The 24,560-nt window shown below is 38.8% G+C and overlaps 1 protein-coding gene across 1 annotated transcript; it reads left to right on the top strand.

Annotated features, from left to right (window-relative positions):
* The first annotated feature begins 9,806 nt into the window (after nucleotides 1-9,806).
* Nucleotides 9,807-10,875, top strand: LOC100668397 (olfactory receptor 9G4-like). Its single transcript, XM_010600913.3, has one exon. It carries the CDS (start codon nucleotides 9,816-9,818, stop codon nucleotides 10,752-10,754), a length of 939 nt encoding a protein of 312 aa, XP_010599215.2. The 5' UTR covers nucleotides 9,807-9,815; the 3' UTR covers nucleotides 10,755-10,875.
* Nucleotides 10,876-24,560: the final 13,685 nt, after the last annotated feature.

The following is a 24,560-nucleotide window of genomic DNA, read 5'->3' as shown; positions in this document are numbered from 1 at the left end:
TGGCCTCTCTGTGACCTCAGCTGCAACTGGAATGGGGCTGTGGAGTCTGGGCAGGTCTTCAAAGGATCACTGTGTGCCAAACTCCTATGTGCACACACACACATAAGTTCCCTTCTAAACTGTATTCCATCCAAGATCTATCTGATTCCATCTAGAATTGGAAGTTCAGTCCTATAGTTACACTGAGGAGTCACTGTCTGGTGCAAAGGTTAACATCCTTGGCTGCTAACCAAAAAGTTGACAGTTTGAATCTACTCAGACGGGACGCAGAAGAAAAGCCTAAAGATCTACTTGTAAATAATCAGCCATTGAAAACCCCATGGAGCACAGCTCTACTCTGCACACTTGGGTCACCATGAGTCAGAATCGACTCCATGGCAACTGTGTGTGTGCGTGTGTGTGTTTAATTAGTTACTAGGAACTGCTCTTTTTCTGGGGGTATAGCAATAAACAGAACTCACCCTTCTTTCCGCTCTTGAGGATGTTGTATTCTGGTGAATGAGAAACAGACAATATATTTTTAATGAGCAGGAGTTGGAGAAAGACAGTAGGTATGGGGGACAATCTGAGTAGAGAAGGAAGGAGGGAGAGTGCAGGGGTGGGGTGGGAATGGAATTTTAAACAGAGTAATTAGGATGGGGCTTAGTATGCAAATGACATTTGAAAAGGACATAAAGGAGATCAGGGGGTGAGCCATGCAAATCTATGGGGGAATAGTATTCCAGGAAGAGAAGACAGACAACCTAAAATGTCTAATGCTGGGCTGTGCCTGGCATGCATGTTTGAAGAAAGGGTAAGAGAGCCAACAGACTCAGAGCAGGGTAACCCAAGGGGTGTGAGTTAGGAGACGAAAGTGCACAGGTTATGAAAGGCCAGCTCATGTAGGACCTTTAGACTATTGTACAGATTTGACTTTAACTTCAAATAAACTGGGAACCTTAAAAGGTATTAAGTACAAGAGTGACATCATTTGAGTTTTTTTTCTTTTTCTAAAGGTCCATAATGGCTGCTGTACTGAGAATAGGCTGTAGGGGACAAGAGTGTAGACCAGTTAGGAGGCTACGGCAATAGTCTTGGCAAAAGATGGTGTTGGTTTGGACCAGGATGGTAGCATTGGAGGTGGTGACAAGTGGTCAGATTCAGAATACATTTTGAAGTTTTAAAACAAACAAATGAAAAAAAAAAGTGTTGCCATGGAGTTGATTCTGACTCACAGCGACCCTATAGGACAGAGGAGAGCTGCTCCATAGGGTTTCCACAGAGTGGCTGGTGGTTTTGAACTGCTGACCTTTATGATTAGCAGTCGAGCTCTTAACCACTGTGTCAGAATTTCCTGGAAGACTGAAGATGAGGTGTATGAAAAACTTTTAAATACTGAGGTGCCTGTAGGCCTAATGGGAGAGATTTCAGAACTAAAATTAAGCACTCCATTCAGAAATTAAACTGAGGGCTTTGCTTCTACACTCCTGATAACCATTAGACTTCTGTTAAAGTTGCCTTTTGAAGAACAAAGTTCAGTCATGGTGTTTGTTATGCTAAGAGTTTTCCCCTGGCTGGCTTTAGAAAAAGCTTCACTGAGTTATTGAAATAAATTAGAGCCTACAGGTAAATATTTTGTTTTAACTGACTTTAAAGAAGTTCCCCTTGTGGCACAGAGGCTAAGAACTCAGGCTGCTAATCAAAAGATTGGCAGTTTGAATCCACCAGCCACTCCCTGGAAACCCTGTAGGGGCAGTTTTGCCCTGTCCTATAGGGTCCTTATGAGTCAGAACTTATTTACACTTTCCTAATTAATGGTCAGCAGTTCAATTCCACCAGGAGCTCCTTGAAAACCCTATGGGGCAGTTCTACTCTGTCCTATAGGGTCACCATGAGTCGGAATCGACTCATTGGCAACAAGTTCTTGTTGGTTAACTAATGGTTGGCTCTCTGATGGCACAGTGGTTCAGAGTTAGGCTGCTAACCAAATGGTCTGCAGTTCGAATCCACCAGGCACTCCTTGGGAACACTCTGGGGCAGTTCTACTCTGTCATATAGCGTCACTATAAGTCGGAATCAACTCGATGGCAAGCGGTTTGGTTTTTGGTTTCAGGTAACTAGTGATCAGTTGTATATTCAAAGATTTAAATTAAATTGGCCCAGCTATAATTATATCACTAACTTCCATATCACTAAACTTTCATGTTGAAATTGCTAAAATTTTCATTTAAGAAATATTACCTTAGTTAAAATGTACGAAGTAAGAGAGATTTGTGTTAGACTTGAAACTGATGTAAAGAAAGTTTCATAGTTAATTGCCACCCTTGTCAGTCTCACCTCCTTTCCTGCCATTGCTTTGATGTGAAGTTGTTATCAGTAGCCACTCGGCTTGTTAAATATCTCTTTGTTTTCCCTTAAGACAGAGCATACCATTACAGCCCAAACTGAATGCATGCTTTCCTGTGGTTCATTCCTTAAATAAATTTAATTTGTTTAAATATCAAATTAGAGTGTTGCTCCAGTGACTTCACGAGGACAGAGGTAAGAGGAAAAAAAAAAGAGTAAGATAACTTCAAATTTTTGCTTTGATGAACTGGAATAGTAGAATTTTATTAAATGATATGGAGAATGAATGAACTGATAGACCAATTTTTGAAGATTGTTGTCCAGTTAGAGTCCATGCCTTGAAGCAGTCGGGCCAATGATACCTACTCCAAGTCAGAAAGAGTGAGAAAGTTTATTCGGGAGATGTATACATCACTGGGAAGCCAACAGCAACACAGATTGTCTCTATGGAGTCCCAAAAAGCAATTTTACATTAAAGCTTATGTAGAATTTTTACAAGACTTGGAAGTATCTTTGTAGGCTACAGATGGTGTGGCCCGAGGAATTATTCATTACAAGATAGTGACAAAAGACTCTTTATCAGACTAAAGAGATACATACCTGACATCTCCTTATCAGGCTAAAGATATACTTGTCAGACACCTGGGCTCTGATTTCCAAATTTTTCATAAGGTGAATGTGTTCCAAAGTCACAGATGGTCAGACAGAACGAAACAAAGTTATTTGCATTGGATCAAACAAAGAACAAAGTCATTAGTATTAGGTTAAAACATAGTCTTTAACGAAGGTATAAGAAGGAAGAGGCAGGCAGAGGGAGGAGAAAAACTTAAAGGTTCATGATGGCCTTAGTTATGTCAAGCTCTCAGTTGCCATTTTGAGAAGGAGAAAACATGCCGGGGAGAATTAGGGTCACAAGAAGCACACTAGGAATTCAGTTTTAAACATGTAAAGTTTGATATATCCATTATTCAAAGGATCTTTTATAATTACAGAATGTTAACACTGGTGAGAAATGTAGACATCTTGTAGTTATGAAAATGTTAATGGAGAGTTATAACAAGGAAATCCATGGATAGATTTATGGGGATTTCTGAGCCCTCTGAAAATTTGTTTTTTGGTTTTTTTTTTTGGTGGTGTGGAGGAGTAGAAACACTGTCTTTTTGTCAGAATCTCAAAGAGATCCATGATTTCAAAAAAAATTAAGAACCATTTATTATTTGCAGATAAAGAAATTCAGGAAGGGAAGAGTTAGAGAACACTCACAAGCATACAGTTTGGATTTTTAGTGAAAAAAGAATGAGAATCCAAATCTTGAAGTGAAAAGAGGAAGGACATTGTCTTTAGTCCATTCTGTCGCTCACTTCAACCAAATGTGATACTGTCCTATGTACCCAAAGACAGATGTGTATAAAAGGGCTCTTAATCTCTTCTATCATACTGTATTGCTGAAGTTATCTATTCTTATCTTTATAATTGATTCTACAAGACAGGCTAAAAAATTGGAACCATAGAAGGATGGCTCTGGAAAACGGATCAACCAAAATTTTTGTATGGGTGAATGCTGTTCCAGAGAGGAGAGGTGACATTCTTCAAATAATGAAGGTGATTAGTATCAGGATTGGGTCCCAATCACAAGATTCCTCAATCCAATGAACTTTCTACTTCTAAGCCTGCCACTCTTTTGCCAAATTACATAAGAATAAAACCAAAAGCCTGTTGCCTTCAAGTTGATTTCTACTCATAGCAAACCTAAAGGACAGAGCAGAACTGCCCTGTAGGGTTTCCAAGGAGTGGCTGGTGGATTCAATCTGCCAAACTTTTGGTTAGCAGCCAAGCTCTTAATGACTATTCTACCAGGGCTCCTAACATCAAAAAGAGGTGACAAAATATTAAACCTTAAGATTTTAGAAAGACTATTAATGACACCCTGGTGGTACAGTGGTTAAGAGCTCGACTGCTAACGAAAAGGTCAGCAGTTCGAATCTACCAGCCACTCCTTAGAAACGCTACGAGGCAGTTCTGTTCTGTCATTTAGGGTCACTATGAGTCAGAATTGATTCGATGGCAATAGGTTTGGTTTTTGGTATGAGTGATATCACCATTCTGTCTTATGTTGACTTTTTGTAGAAAATTTTCCTTATTTTTCTTCCTCAAGCTGAGCTTTTATTAATGTCAGGTATTATTCCTCTCACTATGAATAAAAATATCCACCATTTGTTAAGTATATTTGATGTGAAATACCTGGCTAAGCATTTAACTTACATTTTCCCTAATCCTCAAATTATCTTATTGCATAGGTATTGTTCTTACCTTTTTCAAAAGTGATGAAACTTAAGTGGAGGGGTTGTTAAGAGACTTTCCCAAGATTACAGAGCTACTAAATAGTGGAATTAAAATTTGATCTCAGGTACCATTTCCATTATGCAATCCTACCTATGCCAGACCTGTCTGCTGTCAGCTAGTCTTGTTTAGAGTTTGTGGTCAGTTGTTAGTTCGGTTAGGTCTGGATGATCTAGAATGGCCCCACTCACATGTCTGGGGGTTGCTGTCAGGGAGCAACACTTCTCTGATAGATGTCACCCTGGGGTAACAGAGACAAGCCTTCCAGGTGTCTCATTATCCAGCAACCTAACCCAAGCTGGTTCACATGGTGGTGGCAGCATTCCAAACTGATTAAGAGAAGCATCAAAGTCTCTTGATGTTGATGGCTACTGACTGATTACAGTGGCGGTGCTGAAGATTGGGGTGGCTGTGGCAATTTCTTAAAATAAGTCAATGAAGTTTGCTGCATCTATTGACTCTTCCTTTCATCAAAGATTTCTCTGTAGTATGCAATGCTGTTTGATAGCATTTTACCCACAGTAGAACTTCTTTCAAAATTGGAGTCAGTCCTTTCAGAATCTGCTACTACTTTATCAACTAAGTTTATGTAATATTCTAAACCCTTTATTGTCATTTTAACAATATTCGCAACATCTTTACCAGGAGTCCAGTCCATCTCAAAAAAATCACTCTCTTTGCACATCCTTAAGAAGCAGTTCCTCATCCATCAAGGTTTTATTATGAGATTGCAGTAATTCATTCAGCCACATCTTCAGGTTCCACTCGTAACTCTCGTTCTCTTGCTATTTCCACCACATCTGCAGTTACTTCTCCACTCAAGTCTTGAACCTCTCAAAGCTGTCCATGAGGGTTGAAATCAACCTCTCCCAAACTCCCATTAGTATTAATATTTTGACTGCCTCCCATGAATCAAAAATGTTATTAATGACACCTAGAATGGTGAATCCTTTCCAGAAGGTTTCAATTTACTTTGCCAAGTTGCATCAGAGGAATCACTGTCTATGATAGCTATAGTCCTAAATAATAAGACTTGAAAGTCAAATGTAATCCTTCATGCATGGGCTGCAGAATGTATGTTGTATTAGTAGGCATGAAAACAACATTAATCTCCTTGTACATCTCCATCAGAGTTCTTGGGTGACCAGGTTCATTGTCAATAAACAGTAATATGGTAAAAGGAATCTTTTTTTCTGAGCTGTAGGTCTCAACAGTGGACTTAAAATATTCAGTAAACCACGTTGTGAATAGATGTGCTGTCACCCAGGCTTTGTTATTCCATTTATAGAGCATGGGCAGAGTAGATTTAGCGTAATTTTTTAAGAGCCCTAGGATTTTCAGAATGGTAAATGAGCACTGGCTTCAATTTAAAGTCACCACCCACATTAGCCCCTAACAAGAGAGTCAACCTGTTCTTTGAAGCTTTGAAGCCAGGCATTGATGTCTCCTCTGTAGCTATGAAAGTCCTAGATGGCATCTTTTCCAATATAAGGCTGTTTTGTCTACACTGAAAATCTATTGTTTGTTGTTCCACCTTCATCAATTATTTTAGCTAGATTTTATGGATAACTCGCTGCAGCATCTACATCAGCACTTGCTTAATCTTGCATTTTTATGTTATTGAGATGGTTTCTTTCCTTAAATCTCATGAACCAACCTCTGCTAACTTCAGACTTTTCTTCGGCAGCTTCCTCACATCTCTCAGCCTTCATAGAATTGACGACAGTTAGGACCTTCTTCTGGATTAGGTTTTGGCTTAAGGGAATATTGTGACTGATTTGATCTTCTATCCAGACCACTAAAACTTTCTCCATGTCAGCAATAGGCTGTTTCACTTTCTTATCATTCGTGTGTTCACTGGTGTAGCACTTTTAATTTCCTTCAAGAACATTTCCTTTGCATTTACAATTTGGCTAAATGGTGCAAGAAGCCTAACTTTTGGCTTATCTAGCCTGTTGACACGCCTTCTTCCCAAAGCTTGATCATTTCTAGCTTTTGATTTAAAGTGGGAGACATGCAACTCTTCCTTCCAGTTGAACACTTAGAATCCATTGCAGATGGTCATTGTAAGATCATTAATTGGCCTAATTTCAATATTGTTGCGTCTCATGGAATAGAGAGGCCCAAGGAGAGGGAGAGACACAGGGAATGGCCAGTCATTGGAGCAGTCAGAGCACACACCACATTTATCCATTAAGTTCCCCATCTTACGTGGGTGCTGTTCGCAGTGCCCCAAAACAATTACAGTAATAACATCAACGATCACTGATCACAGATCACCATAACAGATATAATAATAATGAAAAAGTTTGAAATATTGTGAAAATTACTGAAATGTGACTCGGAAACATGAAATGAGCGCTTGCTGTTGGAAAAATGACACCAATAGCCTTGCTTCATGCAGTCAGGGTTGTCACAATCCTTCAATTTGTGAAAAATGCAATGTCTGTGAAGTGGAATAAAGTGTAGCACAATAAAAGCCATATACCTACTGTCTTAGTCATCTAGTGCTGCTATAAGTGAAATACCACAAGTGGATGGCTTTAACAAAGAGATATTTATTCTATCACAGTTCAGTAGGCCAGAAGTCGGAATTCAAGGGATCAGCTCCAGGGGAAGCCTTTCTCTCTCTGTTGGCTCTGGAGGAAGGTTCTTGTCGTCAGTCTTCACTTTTTCTAGGAGTATCTCAGCACAGGAACCTCAGGTCCAAAATAAGTGCTTTGCTCCTGGCTCTGCTCCCTTGGTGGTATGAGGTTCCCCTATCTCTCTGCTCGCTTCTTTCTTTTGTATCTCAAAAGAGATTGGCTTAAGACACTGCCTAATCTTGTAGGTCTCATCAGTATAATTGTCTGTAACCCATCTTATTACATCATTGTGATAGAATTTATAACATATAGGGAAATCACATCAGGAGATAAAATGTAGATAATCATACAATCATATAAGGGAATCATGACCTAGCCAAGTTGACAGATATTTTGGGGTGACACAATTCAATCCTTGACACCTACACTGCCTCATAATGTCAGTGGCTTCCATTTGTGCTGGCTTAAAGGCCAAAATTCTTAATATGGCTTCCAATAAGCTTTGTGATTTTGTGACGTCTGTGGCTCATCTGCCAGTACCTTGCTCCACACCATCTTTCTTTACCCTTTCTCAGTTCCTTGAACTCACCAGGTTCTCTCCCTTGCAAGCGCTTGGATACTTACTCTTTCTTCTTATGGAACTGCTCTCTCTCCTTACCACTACGAGGGACTGCTGTCACACTCAACATTGTCAATTTTTTTGATTGTTTGTTTTTGGATCTCTTTTCAATATCTCTTCTGAGAAGACTTTTTGAGCAGTAGACCAGAAGGTTTATTTTATTACTAATTTACCTCTAAAAAGAAAACAACATGGACTATAGTAATTGATTCCATCCAGATTTTTCCATTTTAAGCCACATTACATTGAATTAAAAATGCATTTAATAAGTCCCAGCAGTGGTGTCACTACAGTCGTATGGGAGTTTGAACTGCTCTAGGTGACACTGTCAGAGGGAGTGTCACCAGAAAGACTGTCTATAAAATTTTTGTGCAGTGTTTTAGCAGAAATTTATTATTTTTTATACAAATATCACTGTTGGAAACAGGGATATTTTGTTGTTGGAAACAACAAAAACTATTTCCTTAAGCCCAGTTTACATGTATCAATATACCTACAAGACTAAAATTCTATGCTAATTTACTTTTGAACTTTCTAATGCCCTCAAGTCAGAGCTACCATTATTACCCAATTACTATGACATTTCCAATACGTGGTTTCCCCTACACACACCACAACCACGTGCTGTTTTCTTTGCTGCCAGTGTTTTTATTGTTGCCGATTTTGTTAAATTTTCTGGTGACTTAGCTACAATATTGTGGTAATCAGTATTTGTGGACCTATATCAATAACTTTTTTGAGAACGAAGTAGTAATTAAAGAAAAGAAGGAGTAATATCAGAGAATTATGATTTACAAGTAATATTACTACAAAAAACATTATCAAGAATTATATATGGTCTGGTATGAGAGGAGGTCCATGAGGGGGTTGACACCATGAGTTGTTGCATTGGGTGACACCAACCCTAGTGATGCCACTGAGTCCCAGATATGTTTCCTTGTATAAACAAATGATAACGTTGCAGAGAAAGTTCAGAATAACCTTTGAAATGGTGACTACAGTAAAACTTTTTTATACATTAAACATACATTAATCACATTTCAGCCAAGGCAACATGTATTCAAACTTAAGCAGATTCAGAAATAATATTATATTAAACATATGGATGGCAACACAACATAATAAATCTACCTGTGAAGCTGGTAGTCTGTATGAGATTATTATGGGGAAAGAGATCACGAAAGTGATCTAGTTTTATTGAAGTCTTGTGTGGATAAAGACAAGCAGCCAGAAAGGATGTTGGGAAGGCAGATTTAATCCAGCCTTTGGAGAACCTCAGGTATAAGGCTAAAGCATCTGTATTTTATGTGCTAATGGGTACCAAAGCCAAACTAAACCTGTTGCTGTTGATTCTGATTCATATTGACCCTATAAAACAGAGTAGAACTGCTCCATAGAGTTTCCAAGGAGTACCTGGTGAATTTGAACTGCTGACCCTTTGGTTAGCAGCCGTAGCACTTAACCACAATGCCACCAGAGTTTTAGAGATCCATTATGTACTAATAGATAGAGAAATGGAATAGTTTTCAGGACCCTAGCTGCTTTTTTCCATAGTGTCTTTAATCAAGTCACGTCCTTTATGAATATCATCGGCTATATTTGAAAAATGAGTACGCCCATGCCTCAATTCTTAATAAGCAAGAACAGTAGAACTTGAGCTAGGGTCTTGGTATGGCATTCCAGTTACAATGCTGACCTGGGCTCAGGCCAAAAGTGAAAGTTTTAAACATTGAAATAAATTGCAGCCCTCTCTTGGATTCAGCTTTCCCTCACTGCAATTAGAGCCATGGATAGCCAGTTGGTTACTGGGATATCAGCCCAAATTCAGTAATGTTTTTATTGTGGTACCTTAATTGATATTCTCATTTACTTCTTACAATAGAAAAATTACTGTTTTTTTTTTTTTTTTTCCTCATAACTTTAAACAGACTTTCACCTCTGTGGACATGGAAGTGGGAAATCGCACGATCCTGACTGAATTCATCTTGATGTGCTTCTCAACAGACACCCGGTTGCAGCTGATTCTGTTTGGAATATTTCTGTTGCTGTATTTGGTAGCTTTGTCAGGGAACATGATTTTGGTTATCTTAATCCGGATTAACTCCCGTCTTCACACACCTATGTACTTTTTCATAGGCAATCTGTCTTTCCTAGATTTCTGGTACATCTCTGTGTATACCCCCAAAATCCTAGTTAATTGTGTCTCAGAAGATAAGCGTATTTCCTTGGCTGGCTGTGCAGCCCAGATGTTCTTTGCCTGCTTTCTAGCCTACACTGAGTGCTATCTCCTAGCAGCCATGGCGTATGACCGCCAAGTGGCAATTTGTAACCCCTTACTCTATTCAGGTACCATGTCCAGTTCTCTCTGTACTGGGCTAGTTGCTGGCTCCTACATTGGAGGGTTCTTGAATGCCATAGCCCATACTGCCAACACTTTCCGCCTGAGTTTTTGTGGTAAGAATATCATTGACCACTTCTTCTGTGATGCACCACCATTGGTAAAAATGTCCTGTACTGACACAAAGGTCTATGAAAAAGTGCTCCTGGGTGTGGTGGGCTTCACAGTCCTCTCCAGCATTCTTGTCATCTTGATTTCTTATTTCAACATCTTGCTGGCTATCGTGAGAATCCGCTCGGCCACAGGAAGGTGCAAAGCCTTCTCAACCTGTGCTTCCCACCTGATCTCAGTCATGCTCTTCTATGGATCCTTACTCTTCATGTATTCAAGGCCTAGTTCTACCTACTCCCTGGAAAGAGACAAAGTGGCTGCTCTGTTCTATACTGTAGTGAACCCATTGCTCAACCCTCTCATCTACAGTGTGAGGAACAAAGACGTCAAAGAGGCTTTCAGGAAAGCTATACAGACCATACGACCACAAGGATGAAGGTCATCATTTATCTTCTTAATGAATGCTTTTACTGTATTTTCCAAATCATTGACTTTAAGACATGTTTGAAAGAATTGATCTATTTTGATGAAATTCCACAAGTTAGATTTAATGAAATAATAAGTAAACAATTCTTTAATTTTTATTATTATGTTGGTTAAGACATGTTTAGCCAACAACCCAACCCAGCCCAGTCCCGTTGAGTCGGTTCTACGCAGAGTAGATCTGCCCCATAGAGTTTCCCAGGGGCGCCTGGTGGATTTGAACTGCCTACCCCCTTGGTTAGCAGTGGTAGGACTTAACCACTAAGCCACCAGGGCTTCCAAGGAGATGTTTAGATTATAAAAAAGAATGCTTCTAAATTCATAGATAAAGATAGCTCTATAGATTTGTCTATCACCTTTTTAAAAAAGAGTGATTTCTCCCTCATACAGTGAGTATACCACAGAATCATCCCTCGAGCCACACCACCTTATATGCCCCTACTAGGGGAAAATAACAAACTCAGGTGCAACAAAATGAAACAGAAAAAAAAAATTAAAAACCACTGTTTCTAGACTCATCTTTTGTTTTCTTCTACCAGAAAAATTTAAAGAAAGTTCACAGTTCAATATCTGACACAGAACAGATGTTTAGTAAAAATTATTTCAATACATTCTAGGACACTGCAAGTTAACAATTATTAATTCCATTTTACAAACGAGGACTTTGAAGCTCAGAACTTAGACCTTTGATACTGAAAGATTGTAACTACTACTGGAATGAATACCTTTACAAAATGCATCTAAATTAAAATTTTAGGAAAAATAATTATAGCCACTTTACCTTTTGTGTTACTTGCGGCATATCTGATCTTTCTTTTCACCTGTATTTATTTTCTAATGGATCAATGTCCACATTCTTTTCATCACAAACTTCTTAACAACCTGTATTCTTCTATCACCATGGAAACCCTGGGAGTACTGGACTGAAAAGATTTGGGATGTATTCCATAAATTTTAACACTCCATATAACATTTTCTTCACGTTTCCCTAGTAACCATCACTTGAGGAAAAAAGAAAAGACAATTTCAGGGGAGAAAGCCATGTAAAAATTAAAACATTGGGCTCTAGAAGTAATACATACATCTGTTTGTTTTACATTAAACCAAGATTCCTTTTTTTAAAAAACTACATTAATATTAAACAGACTCTTCCTTATTTCACATTAAACCAAGATGTATATTTTTTAAAAACTACATTAATATTAAAAAAACAAAAAAATTTAATATTAAACTGTAGGTATATTATATAGTGGTCCGTGAGTGACACAAATAGTCACATACTCAGCTAGTAACCATAAACATTGGAGGTTAAAACCCACTCGGAGGCACCCCTGCTTCTGAAAGGTCATGTTGTTGTTGGTAGGGGCCATGGAATCACTTCCAAATCACAGTTACACTATGTAGACAAAACAAAGTACTGCTAGGTCCTCTACCATTCTCTCAATCTTTGCTGTGCTTGAGCCCATCTCATACCCACTGTGTCAGTTTTCTTGTTAAGGGTCTTCCTTTTTTCACTGACCCTCCACTTTACAAAGCATTATGTCATCCTACAGGGACTAGTCCCTCCTGATAACATGCCCAAAGTATGTGAGAAAAAGTCTTGCCATCCTCACTTCTAATAGCTCTTAAAAACCCTATTAAGGCGAAGCCAAGATGGCGGAATGGACAGACGCTTCTGGTGAGCCCCCTTTACAATAAAGAGCCAAAAAAACAAGTGAAATGAGTATATTTGTGACAAGCTGGGAGCCCTGAGCTTCAAAGGGAAGCTTAGAAATGAATTGAGGGGGCAAGGGGAGGAAGAGACCATTCAGAAGTGGAGAGGAGTACCGGATCTGAATCACGGGGAGCCCTCAGGAACCATTCCCAAAGAGATGGTGGCAGGCTGGTACTAGTGTTCAGCCGCAGTTTCCTCAGGGAGAAGCAGCCAGTTACACAGCCTATTCACACCTCCGCATCCAGAGAAGAACAGCACTTTAAGCAAAAGCTAAGTTCTTGTGTATATTTTACCTTGTCCCCCCACCCCCAAGCCAGCTTCAGTGGCTGAATTCCCTGGGTCTCAGGTAGGCACTCTTGAACACCTAGAGCCATTCTCTCGGCCTTAGGGAAGGAAAAAAATTTGCAATTGGGGGAAAAGATAATTTGCTGTCTCCACTACCTGGGGGAGCTCAGGACAGAGGCAGCTCCTGTCCAGGTATAAACCATCCATCGCCTTTGAGCACCTTTCCCTTCTGTATGGACCTGTGTGGGCCTATTTTCGGAGAATAGGCCCTTGTTGGCAGACTCCAACCAGTTCAGCTGTGCGGTGGAGAGGTGGGTGTTTGATGTTTGACAACGATTTGCCTGTTAAGCAAGGTCTTCACCTACCCACATCAGGGGCCTAAGGACTGGTAGCTCCACTCAGGTCACCCAGCCCCTCGACAGGGGTCCAAAGATAACTGGTACCACCCAGTCCTTACAACCAAAACCTTTGGGTGTCCATGGTCTGTCTGCAGAACCCACCCACCTGCATGCTTTAGGAAACAGGGATGTGCTTTCCTCATAGACACTCGGGGGTCAGTTCTCAGCCAACTGTCTTGTTCAGAGCATGACCCCCTTCTGGAACCAGTTACGCCAACCACCCCTATCCCTCTAAGACTGTAGGACAGAGCCTATACCACACACTTGATTATCACCTACCTGGACACCTAAGCTGAATTCATACAAGAAAACTGAATGAACTCCTAGACTGATATACTGGATAACGGCTCCAGCCATCTGGGGAAAGGATATCAGGGCTCCAAAGGCGAAAATAATCAAGCTAGCTCACTCAAGCAACCCATAGATGTACCCAAAACAAAACAAAGCAAGAAGCTACAACACAGTAAGGAAGCATAAACTAATACAATAACTTATAGATGGTTTGGAGACAACAGTAAATATCAAGTCACATAAAGAAACAGACCATGATCACCTCAACAGGCTCTCAAAACAAAGAATCCAGGGATCTTCTAGATGAAATTACATTCCTAGAATTACCAGAGCCAGAATACAAAAGTTTAGTTTACAGAATCTTTCAAGCCATCGGAAAGGAAATGAGGCAATACTCAGAACAAGCCAAGGAACACACAGATAAAGCAATTGAAGAAATTAGAAAGATTATTCAGGAACATAATGAAAAGTTTAGTAAGCTGGAAAAATCCATAGACAGACAGCAATCAGAAATTCAGAAGATTAACCATAAAATTACAAAAGTAGACAACTCAGTAGAAAGTCAGAGAAGCAGAATTGAGCAAGTAGAAGCTAGAATTTCTGAACTCAAAGACAAATCACTTGGCACTAATATATTTCAAGAAAAATCAGATAAAAGAATTTAAAAAAATGAAGAAACCTTAAGAATCATGTGGGACTCTATCAAGAGAAATAACCTATGCGCAATTGGAGTACCAGAACAGGGAGGGATAACAGAAAATACAGAGAGAATTGTTGAGGATTTGTTGGCAGGAAACTTCCCTGATATCGTGAAAGATGAAAAGATACCTATCCAAGACGCTCATCAAACTCCACATAAGGCAGATCTTAAAAGAAAGTCGCAAAGGCATATTATAATCAAACTTGCCAAAACCAAAGATAAAAAGAGAATTACAAGAGCAGTGAGGGATAAAAGAAAAGTCACCTACAAAGGAGAGCCAATAAGAACAAGCTCAGACTACTCGGCAAAAAACCATACAGGCAAGAAGGCAATGGGATGACATATTTAAAAAACTGAACGAGAAAAATTGCCTGCCAAGAATCATATATCCATCAAAACTGTCTCTTAAATATGAAGGTGAAATTAAGACATTTCCAGAAAAGCAGAAGTTTAGAGAATTCATAAAAACCAAACCAAAACTAAAAGAAATACTAAAGGGAGATCTTTGATTAAAAAGTCAATAATATCAGGTATCAACCCAAGACTAGAACACTGGGCAGAACAATCAGAAGTCAACCCAGACAGGAAAATAAAAAAAAAAAAAAAAAAGAACATTAAAAAAATAAATAAATAAATAAGGCCAACACGGGGTAACAGCAATGTTATTATAAAAAGAAGACAACATTGAAGTAATAAAGAGGGACTAAAAACTGTAATCATACACCTTCGATACGGAGAGGAAGACACAGTGATACAAAGGAATAAAAGTTAGTTTTAAACTTAGAAAAATATCCTGCTCATCAAAACAAAATACAAGGAAAAATAGAGACATAGCAGAAACAAAATCGACAACAACAAATATGAGGAAAGGACAATACATAAAGATAATCTACTAAGCACAGAAAATTAAGTGGGAAAAAGGAACTGTTTACTACACACAAAAAAAGACATCAAAATGATAGCACTAAATTCATACCTATCCATAATTACCCTCAATGTAAGTGGATTAATTCACCAATAAAGAGACAGAGAGTGGCAGAATGGATTTAAAAAACAAGATCTGTCTATATGCTGCCTACAAGAGACACACCTTAGACTTAGAGACATAAACAAACTAAAACTCAAAGGATGGAAAAAAATATGTCAAGCAAACAACAATCAAAAAACAGCAGGAGTGGCAATATTAATTTCTGACAATATAGACTTGAAAGTTAAATCCACCACAAAGGATAAGGAAGGACACTGTATAACGATTCAAGGGAAAATACGTCAAAAAAATATAACCATATTAAATATTTATGCACCCAATTACTGGGCTGCAAGATACATAAAACAAACTCTATCAGCACTGAAAAGTGAGATAGGCAGCTCTACAATAATAGTAGGAGATTTCAACACATCACTTTTGGTGAAGGACAGGGCATCCAGAAAAAAGCTCAACAAAGACATGGAAGATCTAAATGCCACAATCCACCAATTTGACCTCATAGACATATACAGAACACTCTACCCAACAGCAACCAAGTATACTTTCTTTTCTAGTGCACATGGAACATTCTCTAGAATAGACCACATATTAGGTCAGAAAGCAAGCCTTAGCAGAATCCAAAACATTGAAATATTACAAAGCATCTTCTCTGACCATAAGGCCATAAAAATGGAAATCAATAATAGGAAAGTCAGGGAAAAGAAATCAAACACTTGGAAACTGAACAATACCCTGCTGAAAAAGGACTGGATTATAGAAGACATTAAGGATGGAGTAAATAAATTCATACAATCCAATGAGAATGAAAACACTTCCTATCAGAACCTTTGGGACACAGCAAAAGCGGTGCTCAGAGGCCAATTTATATCAATAAATGCACACATACAGAAAGAAGAAAGGACCAAAATCAAAGAATTGTCCCTACAACTTGAACAAATAGAAAGAGAGTAACAAAGGAAACCCACAGGCATCAGAAGAAAACGAATAATAAAAATTAGAGCTGAACTAAATGAAATAGAAAACAGAAAAACAATTGAAAGAATTAACAAGACCAAAAGCTGGTTTTCTGGAAAAAATCAACAAAATTGATAAACCATTATCCAAACTGACAAAAAAAAAAAAAAAAAGAGGAGAGGAAGCAAATAACCCGAATAAGAAATGAGATGGGCCATACCACAACAGACCCAACTGAAATTAAAAGAATCATATCAGACTACTATGAAAAACTGTAATCAAATTTGAAAACCTAGAAGAAATGGATGAATTCCTAGAAACACACTGCCTACCTAAACTAACACAAACAGAGGTAGAACAACTAAATAGACCCATAACAAAAGAAGAGACTGAAAAGGTAATCAAAAAACTCCCAACAAAAAAAAGCCCTGATCCGGATGGCTTCACTGCACAGTTACACCAAACTTTCAGAGAAGAGTTAACACCACTACTACTAAAGGTATTTCAGAGCATAGAAAAGGATGGAATACTACCAAATTCATTCTATGAAGTCACCATATCCCTGATACCAGAACCAAGTAAAGACACCACAAGAAAAGAAAACTATAGACCTATATTCCTCATGAATGTAGATGCAAAAATCTTCAACAAAATTCTACCCAATAGAATTCAACAACATATCCAAAAAATACTTTACCATGACCAAGTGGGGTTCATACCAGGTATGCAGGGATGGTTCTACATTAGAAAAACAGTTAATGTAATCCACCACATAAATAAAACAAAAGACAAGAATCACATGATTTTATCAACTGATGCAGAAAAGGCATTTGACAAAATTGAACACCCATTCATGATAAAAACTCTCAGCAAAATAGGAATAGAAGGAAAATTCCTCAACATAATAAAGGGCATTTATACAAATCCAACAACCAACATCACCCTAAATGGAGAGAGCCTGAAAGCATTCCCATTGAGATCGGGAACCAGACAAGGATGCCCTTTATCACCACTCTTATTTGACATTGTGTTGGAGCTCCTAGCCAGAGCAATCAGGCTAGATAAAGAAATAAAGGGCATCCAGATTGGCAAGGAAGAAGTAAAAGTATCTGTATTTGCAGATGACATGATCTTATACACAGAAAACCCTAAGGAATTCTAAAGAAAACTACTGAAACTTACAGAAGAGTTCAGCAGGTAGCCGGATACAAGATAAACATACAAAAATCAAATGAATTCCTCTATACCAACAAAAAGAACATTGAAGAGGAAATCACCAAATCAATGCCACTTATAGTAGCTCCCAAGAAGATAAAATACTTAGGAATAAATCTTACCAGAGATGTAAAAGACTTATACAAAGAAAACTACGGTACACTTCTGCAAGAAACCAAAAGACTTACATAAGTGGAAAAAATACCTTGCTCATGGACAGGAAGACTTAACATTATAAAAATGTCTATTCTACCAAAAGTGATCTATACATTTAATGCAATTCCAATGCAAATTCCAACGACATTCCTTAATGAGATGGAGAAACAGATCACCAACTTCATATGAAAGGGAAAGAGGCCCCAGAAAAATAAGGCATTACTGAAAAAGAAGAACAAAGTGGGAGGCCTTACTTTACCTGATTATAGAACCTATTAAACCTCCACAGTAGTCTAAACAACCTAGTACTGGTACAACAACAGATACATGGACCAATGGAACACAATTGTGAATCCAGACAGAAATCCATTCACATATGAACAGTTGATATTTGACAAAGGTCCCAAAACAGTTAAACGGGGAAAAGACAGTCTTTTTAACAAATGGTGCTGGCATAACTGGATATCCAGCTGCAAAAACATGAAACAAGGCCCATACCTCACACCATGCACAAAAACGAACTCAAAATGGATCAAAGACATAAACATAAAATCTAATATGATAAAGATCATGGAAGAAAAAATAGGGACAACTCTAGGAGCCCTAATATGTGGCATAAACAGTATACAAAACATTATTAAGAATGCAGAAGACAAAGTAGATAACTGGCAGCTCCTAAAAATCAAACACCTATGCTTATCCAAAGACTTCACCAAAAGAGTAAAAAGACTACCTACAGACTGGGAAAACATTTTTAACTATGACATTTCCAATCAGCTCAACTTTGCAAATTGATTTGGACCTTCCTTAAAAAGCTAGAAATAGAACTACCATATGATCCAGTGATCCCACTCCTTGGAGTAAATCCTAGAGAAATAAGAGCCTTTACACGGACAGGTATATGCACACCCATGTTTACTGCAGCACTGTTCACAACAGCAAACAGATGGAAGCAACCAAGGTGCCCATCAACGGTCGAATGGATAAATAAATTATGATGTATTCACACAATGGAATCCTACGCATCGATAAAGAACAGTGAGGAATCTGTGAAACATTGCATAACATGGAGGAACCTGGAAGCATTATGCTGAGTGAAATTAGTCAGTTGCAAAAGGACAAATATTGTATAAGACCACTATTATAAGAACTTGAGAAATAGTGTAAACTGAGAAGAAAATATTCTTTTGTGGTTACAAGAAGTGGGAGGGAGGGAGGCTGGGAGAGGGGTATTCACTAATTAGATAGTAGATAGTATCTACTTTAGGTGAAGGGAAAGACAACGCTCAATACAGGGGAGGTCAGCGCAATTGAACTAAACCAAAAGCAAAGAAGTTTCCTGAATAAACTGAATGCTTCAAAGGCCAGCCTAGCAGGGGTAGGGATCTGGGGACCATGGTTTCAGGGAACATCTAAGTCAATTGGCATAATAAAATCTATTAAGAAAACCTTCTGCAACCCACTTTGAAGAGTGGCATCTGGGGTCTTAAACAGTAGCAAGCAGCCATCTAAGATGCATCAATTGGCCTCAACCCACCTGGATCAAAGGAGAATGAAGAACACCAAGGACACAAGGTGATTAGGAGCCCAAGAGACACAAAGGGCAACACGAACCAGAGACTACATCATCCTAAGACCAGAAGACCTACACGGTGTCCAGCTACAACCGATGACTGCCCTGACAGGGAACACAACAGAGAACCCCTGAGGGAGCAGAAGAGCAGTGGGATGCAGACCCCAAATTCTCATAAGACCAGACTTAATGGTTTTACTGAGACTAGAAGGACCCCGGTGGTCATGGCCCCCAGACCTTTTGTTGCTCCAGGACAGGAACCATTCCCGAATCCATCTCTTCAGACATGGATTGGACTGGACAATGGGTTGGAGAGGGATGCTGGTGAGGAGTGAGCTTCTTGGATCAGGTGGACACTTGAGTCTATGTTGGCATCTCCTGCCTGGAGGTGAGATGAGAGGGTGGAGGGGTTTAGAAGCTGGTGAAATGGACACGAAAAGAAAGAGTGGAGGGAGAGAGCGGGCTGTCTTACTAGGGAGAGAGTAATTGGGAGTGTGTAGCAAGGTGTATAGGGGTTTTTGTGTGAGAAACTGGTTTGATTTGTAAACTTTCACTTAAAGCACAATAAAAATTATTAAAAAAAAAATTGGAAGGAAACTGATGTTGAAGTCACGATTTAGAGGAAAGATGAAATTTCCCAAGAACTTGAATTATAACATAGCCTGTCCCAGTAAAGGAGTTTTGGTCATTCATTTAAAATCAAACATATATATGTGTACGTGTGTGCATGCACGTGTGTATGTGGATCCACCACCCAACTAGAATGGCCATTGATTAGAAAACAAAACAAACAAGCAAGCAAACAAACAAAAAAATATAGTCCCTACCCTCAAAGTAAGGAGCCCTTTGGGTACAGTGGTTAAGCGCTCACCTGCTAACTGAAAGGTAGATGGTTTGAACTAACCAGCTGCTCCGTGGCAGAATGGTGTGGCACTCTGCTTCTGTAATGATTACAGCCTTGAAAACCCTCTGTGGCAGTTCTACTCTGTCCTATAGGGTTGCTATGAGTCGGAATTGACTGGACAGCAACGGGTACCCTCAAGATGGTTTAGTGGTAGAATTGGCACCTTCCACGTTGGAGACCCAGGTTCATTTCCCATCAGTTCTCCTCAGGCACAACCACCTGTCAGTAGATGCTTGCATGTTGCAGTGAGACTGTATAGGTTTCAGTGGAGCTTCTAGACTAAGACAAACTAGGAAGAAAAGCCAATCAATAAAAAAATAGACTTCTGGAAATCAGCCAATGAAAACCCTATGGATCACAGGTGTTCAAGCAGGGTTTTGTCCTTTTATGCATTGAGTTGTCTTGATTAGGGGGCCAACTACATGGCAGCTGACAACAACAACCCTTAGGAAGAGAACCTAGTGGTAAAATATTGTAATTGCAAGGAAGCTTTTATAGTATGATTTTTTTTTTTTTTAGACAAATGTTAATTTTAAAACTGTGTGAAAAGGGAATTATCTCTATCTCGTAGGAAGAGAGTTGAATTTGAAAGGAGCTGAATGTGGAGTGGGAAGCTGAAGGGGCTTTCATCATTTTCTTCTATGTGCTTTTGCCAACTTATGGTAGATTAAAGCAATGCCACTTTAGTGTATGCATCCATGTGCTCCATAAGCAGGCACCTCCCATGAGCCAGGCTCTGCCGTTCTAAATATTTTTTATAAAATTCACTTCAATGCATCCATGACCAAATATCACTACTTTGTAGAACTGCTGCTGCTATAAAACTTTTATGTGTCTGTCTTCTCCCTAAACTCTAAAACCTCTTGCCCTTGAGTTGTTGATTCAAACCCTATAGAACAGAGTAGAACTGCCACATGGGGTTTCCAAGGCTGTAATCTTTATGGGGACAGATTGCCACATCTTTCTCCCATGGAGAGGTTAGTGGGTTCAAACTACCAATCTTTCAGTGAGCAGCCAAGCATTTAACCACTGTGTCACCAGGGCTCCCTCCCTAAACACTAAGCCCCAAGAAAGCCAGTTCTGTATCTGTTTTTAATCACAGTGTACTCTATCCCTACCCAAGCATAGCCCCTGGATACACCTAGCACAGTGCTTAGATTTAATTCTGACTTATAGCAACCCCATCTGACGTGGTAGAATTGCCCCGTAGGGTGTTTTTTTTGGCTGTAATTTTTGTAGAAGAAGTTGGCCAGGTATTTCTTCTTTGGAGTCGCCGTACTTTCAGTTAACTGCCAAGTGCTTATCCATTGTATCACTAGAGCTCCTTCTTTTCACGTTAAAACAAACAAACAAACAAACCAAACCCATTGTGGTCCAGCCGATTCCAACTCATAGCGACCCTATATTACAGAATAGAACTGCCCCATAGGGTTTCTAAGGAGCTCCTGGTGGATTCAAACTGCTGACCTTTTGGTTAGCAGCTGAAGCTCTAAGCACTAGGTCACCAGGGTTTGACATTAGCGCTTGATAAATATTCAGTTAACTGATTCAGAATCATCTCCAAGTTATTCTTTTTAAATACTAAGAAAAAAAAAAGACCCAGAACAGTGTGTAAAATATCCCATTTGCCTGTTGTTGTTAGGTGCCATCAACTTTGTTCCAACTCATAGCGAATGAAACACCACCTGGTCCTTTGCCACCCTCACAATTGTTGCTCTGCTTGAGCCCATTGTTGCAGCCACTGTGTCAATCCATCTCGTTGAGTGTCTTCCTATTTTTCACTGACCCTCTACTTTACCAAACATGATGTCCTTCTCCGGGTACTGGCCCCTCCTGATAACCTGTCCAAAGTATGAGAAACAAAGTCTCGCCATCCTTGCTTCTAAGGTGCTTTCTATTTGTACTTCTTCCAAGATAGATTTGTTCATTCTTTTGGCAGTCCGTGGTGTATTCAACGTTCTTCATCACCGCTACTATTAGAAGGTGTCAGTTCTTCAGTCTTCTTTATTCATCGTGCAGCTTTCAAATGCAGATGAGGTGATTGAAAACACCATGGCTTGAGTCAGGCACACCTTAGTCTTCAAGGCGACATATTTAATTTGCTGATTTGCCTGATGCAATGTGCCTTTTGATTTCTCAACTGCTCCTTCCATGGATGGTGACTGTGAATCCAAGTAAAATGAAATCCTTGACAACCTCAGCCTTTTCACTGTTTATCTTAATATCACTTATTGGACCAGTTGTAAGAATTTTTGTTTTATGTTGAAGAGTAATCCACACTGAAGCCTGTGGTCTTTGTTCTTCATCAGTAAGTGCTTCAAGTCTTCTTAACTTTCAGCAAGCAAGGTTGTGTCATCTGCATAAAGCAGGTTGTTAACAAGTCTTCCTCCAATCCTGATGCCCTGTTCTTCTTCAAAGAGTCAAGATTCTTGGATTATTTGCTCAGCATACAGATTGAATAGGCATTGCTGGTGGGAATGTAAAATGGCACAGTCACTCTGTAAAAAAGATTGACTGTTTCTTTAAAAAACTAAACCTGCAGTTACCATTGTTGTTATTAGCTGCCTTCAAGTTGGTTCCCACTCATAGCTACCCTATGTATAACAGAAAGAAACGCTGCCCAGTCCTACCTACATTGACCTCACAATCGTTACTATGTTTGAGCCCTTGTTGCAGTCACTGTGTCAAGCCATCTTGTTGACGGTCTTTGTTTTTTTCACGGATGCTATACTCATCATACTCATAACAACCCTATAGGACAGAGTCGAACCTCCCCGAACACCTAGTGGATTCGAACTGCTTACCTTTTGTTTAGCAGCCGTAGTTCTTAAGTACGCCACCAGGGTTTCCATACTTACCATACAACCCTGCAATTGCAGTCCTGGGCAATTATGTTTACATATTATGTGCACTAAAACCTATATATAATTTTTTATAGCAACTTTATTTGTAATAACCAGAAAGTATAAACAATCAAAATGTGCTACATTAGGTGAATGATTAAACAAACTGTGGTACATTTATACCATGGAATACTACTCCACAGTAAAGAGGAAAAATTATTGACTATGGGATAGCAGAATGGGTTACAGATGGCTACATACCAGTCCGCTGCCATAGTAGCCAGGAGGTAACAGTTGGTAGGCACAAATGTAATATAAGCCAATAATTGTATTACACATCCCATGAATGATACTGATTTATTTTCAACTATGAGTCCGTGCAGCGTCTTGGGAGTAATGGCAGAGGTATAACAGATGTTAACGAAAGCCAAATGTTGTAGGAAAAATGTACATGGGTGTTTGAAGCCTGGAATCTGTTTTGATGAGTAGTATCATTCCAATATTACCCACCATGGAGGTCATACAGATCACTAGAAATACAATAACAGGGTATAAGAAAACTTGTGTTGGCCACCAAATCTGAGAAGAAAGAATTCAGTCATTTCCATGTCATTTCCTTGTGTTATGGCTACCAAAAGTCTTGCAAGGGCCAAGAAAAGGACCAAGAAAAGAGGGGAAATCTTTGTGATGTCTTGAAATTAAAAAAAAAAAAAAAAAAAAAAGGCTCTTGTGTTTCAGGTTATCTTTTTGACTCGGATTTTCACAAAACTCACAACACTGTTTATTGATTCTCCAATATTTTTTCTATATTCTTGGTAGAACACTACCAGGTAAGTGGTGATACTTGAGCAATGAATTCATTTTTGAAATGAAAAAGATTATCATAGAAGGTGATTTCTAGTATGTGTGGTTCTGAGAAATATTGACACACTTTTCCATTGATCAAACAAGTATCCATATTTGCATAAAGCAATATTCAAATATGATTATGTACATTTCAACAAGCAATAGTGTTTCTCAGGCACTAATAATTTCAATCATAGTCCAAGCTCTTGAAAGATAAGAGTGAGATATAATATTTTTCAGTTTAGGGTATAAAAGTAATTTTGTAATCAATCAATCCAAATGAAGGCCATAAATCCGATATCAGAGGATAATAAAAAAAAAAAACAAGATGAACACAGATCACATTAGATGGCATAAATAAATCCACATCTTGTAGTAAGGAAAATAAATGTAAGTAGACTAAACTCACTACTAAAATTCAGAGATTGTCACATTGGATTGTAAAAAATAAAAATGAAGCCATCTGGTATAACAGGAAAAAATTGGAAAGAAAATGAGTGACTAATGATTAAATCAATTCTGGCATACAATAGAAGAGAATATTCTGTGGCAGTGAAAATGAATTTCACTAGAGCTACTTTTCTCAACTCAAATCTTAAAATCATCACATTGAGGTAAAGAGCTAACTGATTACTCACAGCACAGTATAATAAAAAATATACTGGGGCTTAATTCTATCGATGAAACACCACAGCTATTTGGTAGTTAGCAATATTCATTGTTTATTCTATAAATGCTTTCTGTAACTGTTAGGTATTTCTTAAATGCATTTTAATCCCTTATATTTTCTTTAAAGCACAGTTTATAGACATACTACCTTTCAGCAAGTCAAAACACTGCCAGTTTCAACCCTAGCACTGAGACAAATTCTATTTTCTTGGCTGAGTTCTAA

This window comes from Loxodonta africana, chromosome 7, assembly GCF_030014295.1.
Source record: "Loxodonta africana isolate mLoxAfr1 chromosome 7, mLoxAfr1.hap2, whole genome shotgun sequence".
Lineage (NCBI taxonomy): Eukaryota > Metazoa > Chordata > Mammalia > Proboscidea > Elephantidae > Loxodonta > Loxodonta africana.
The sequence above is the reverse complement of the archived record's forward strand: the minus strand, read 5'-3'. Positions and strand labels throughout refer to the sequence as shown.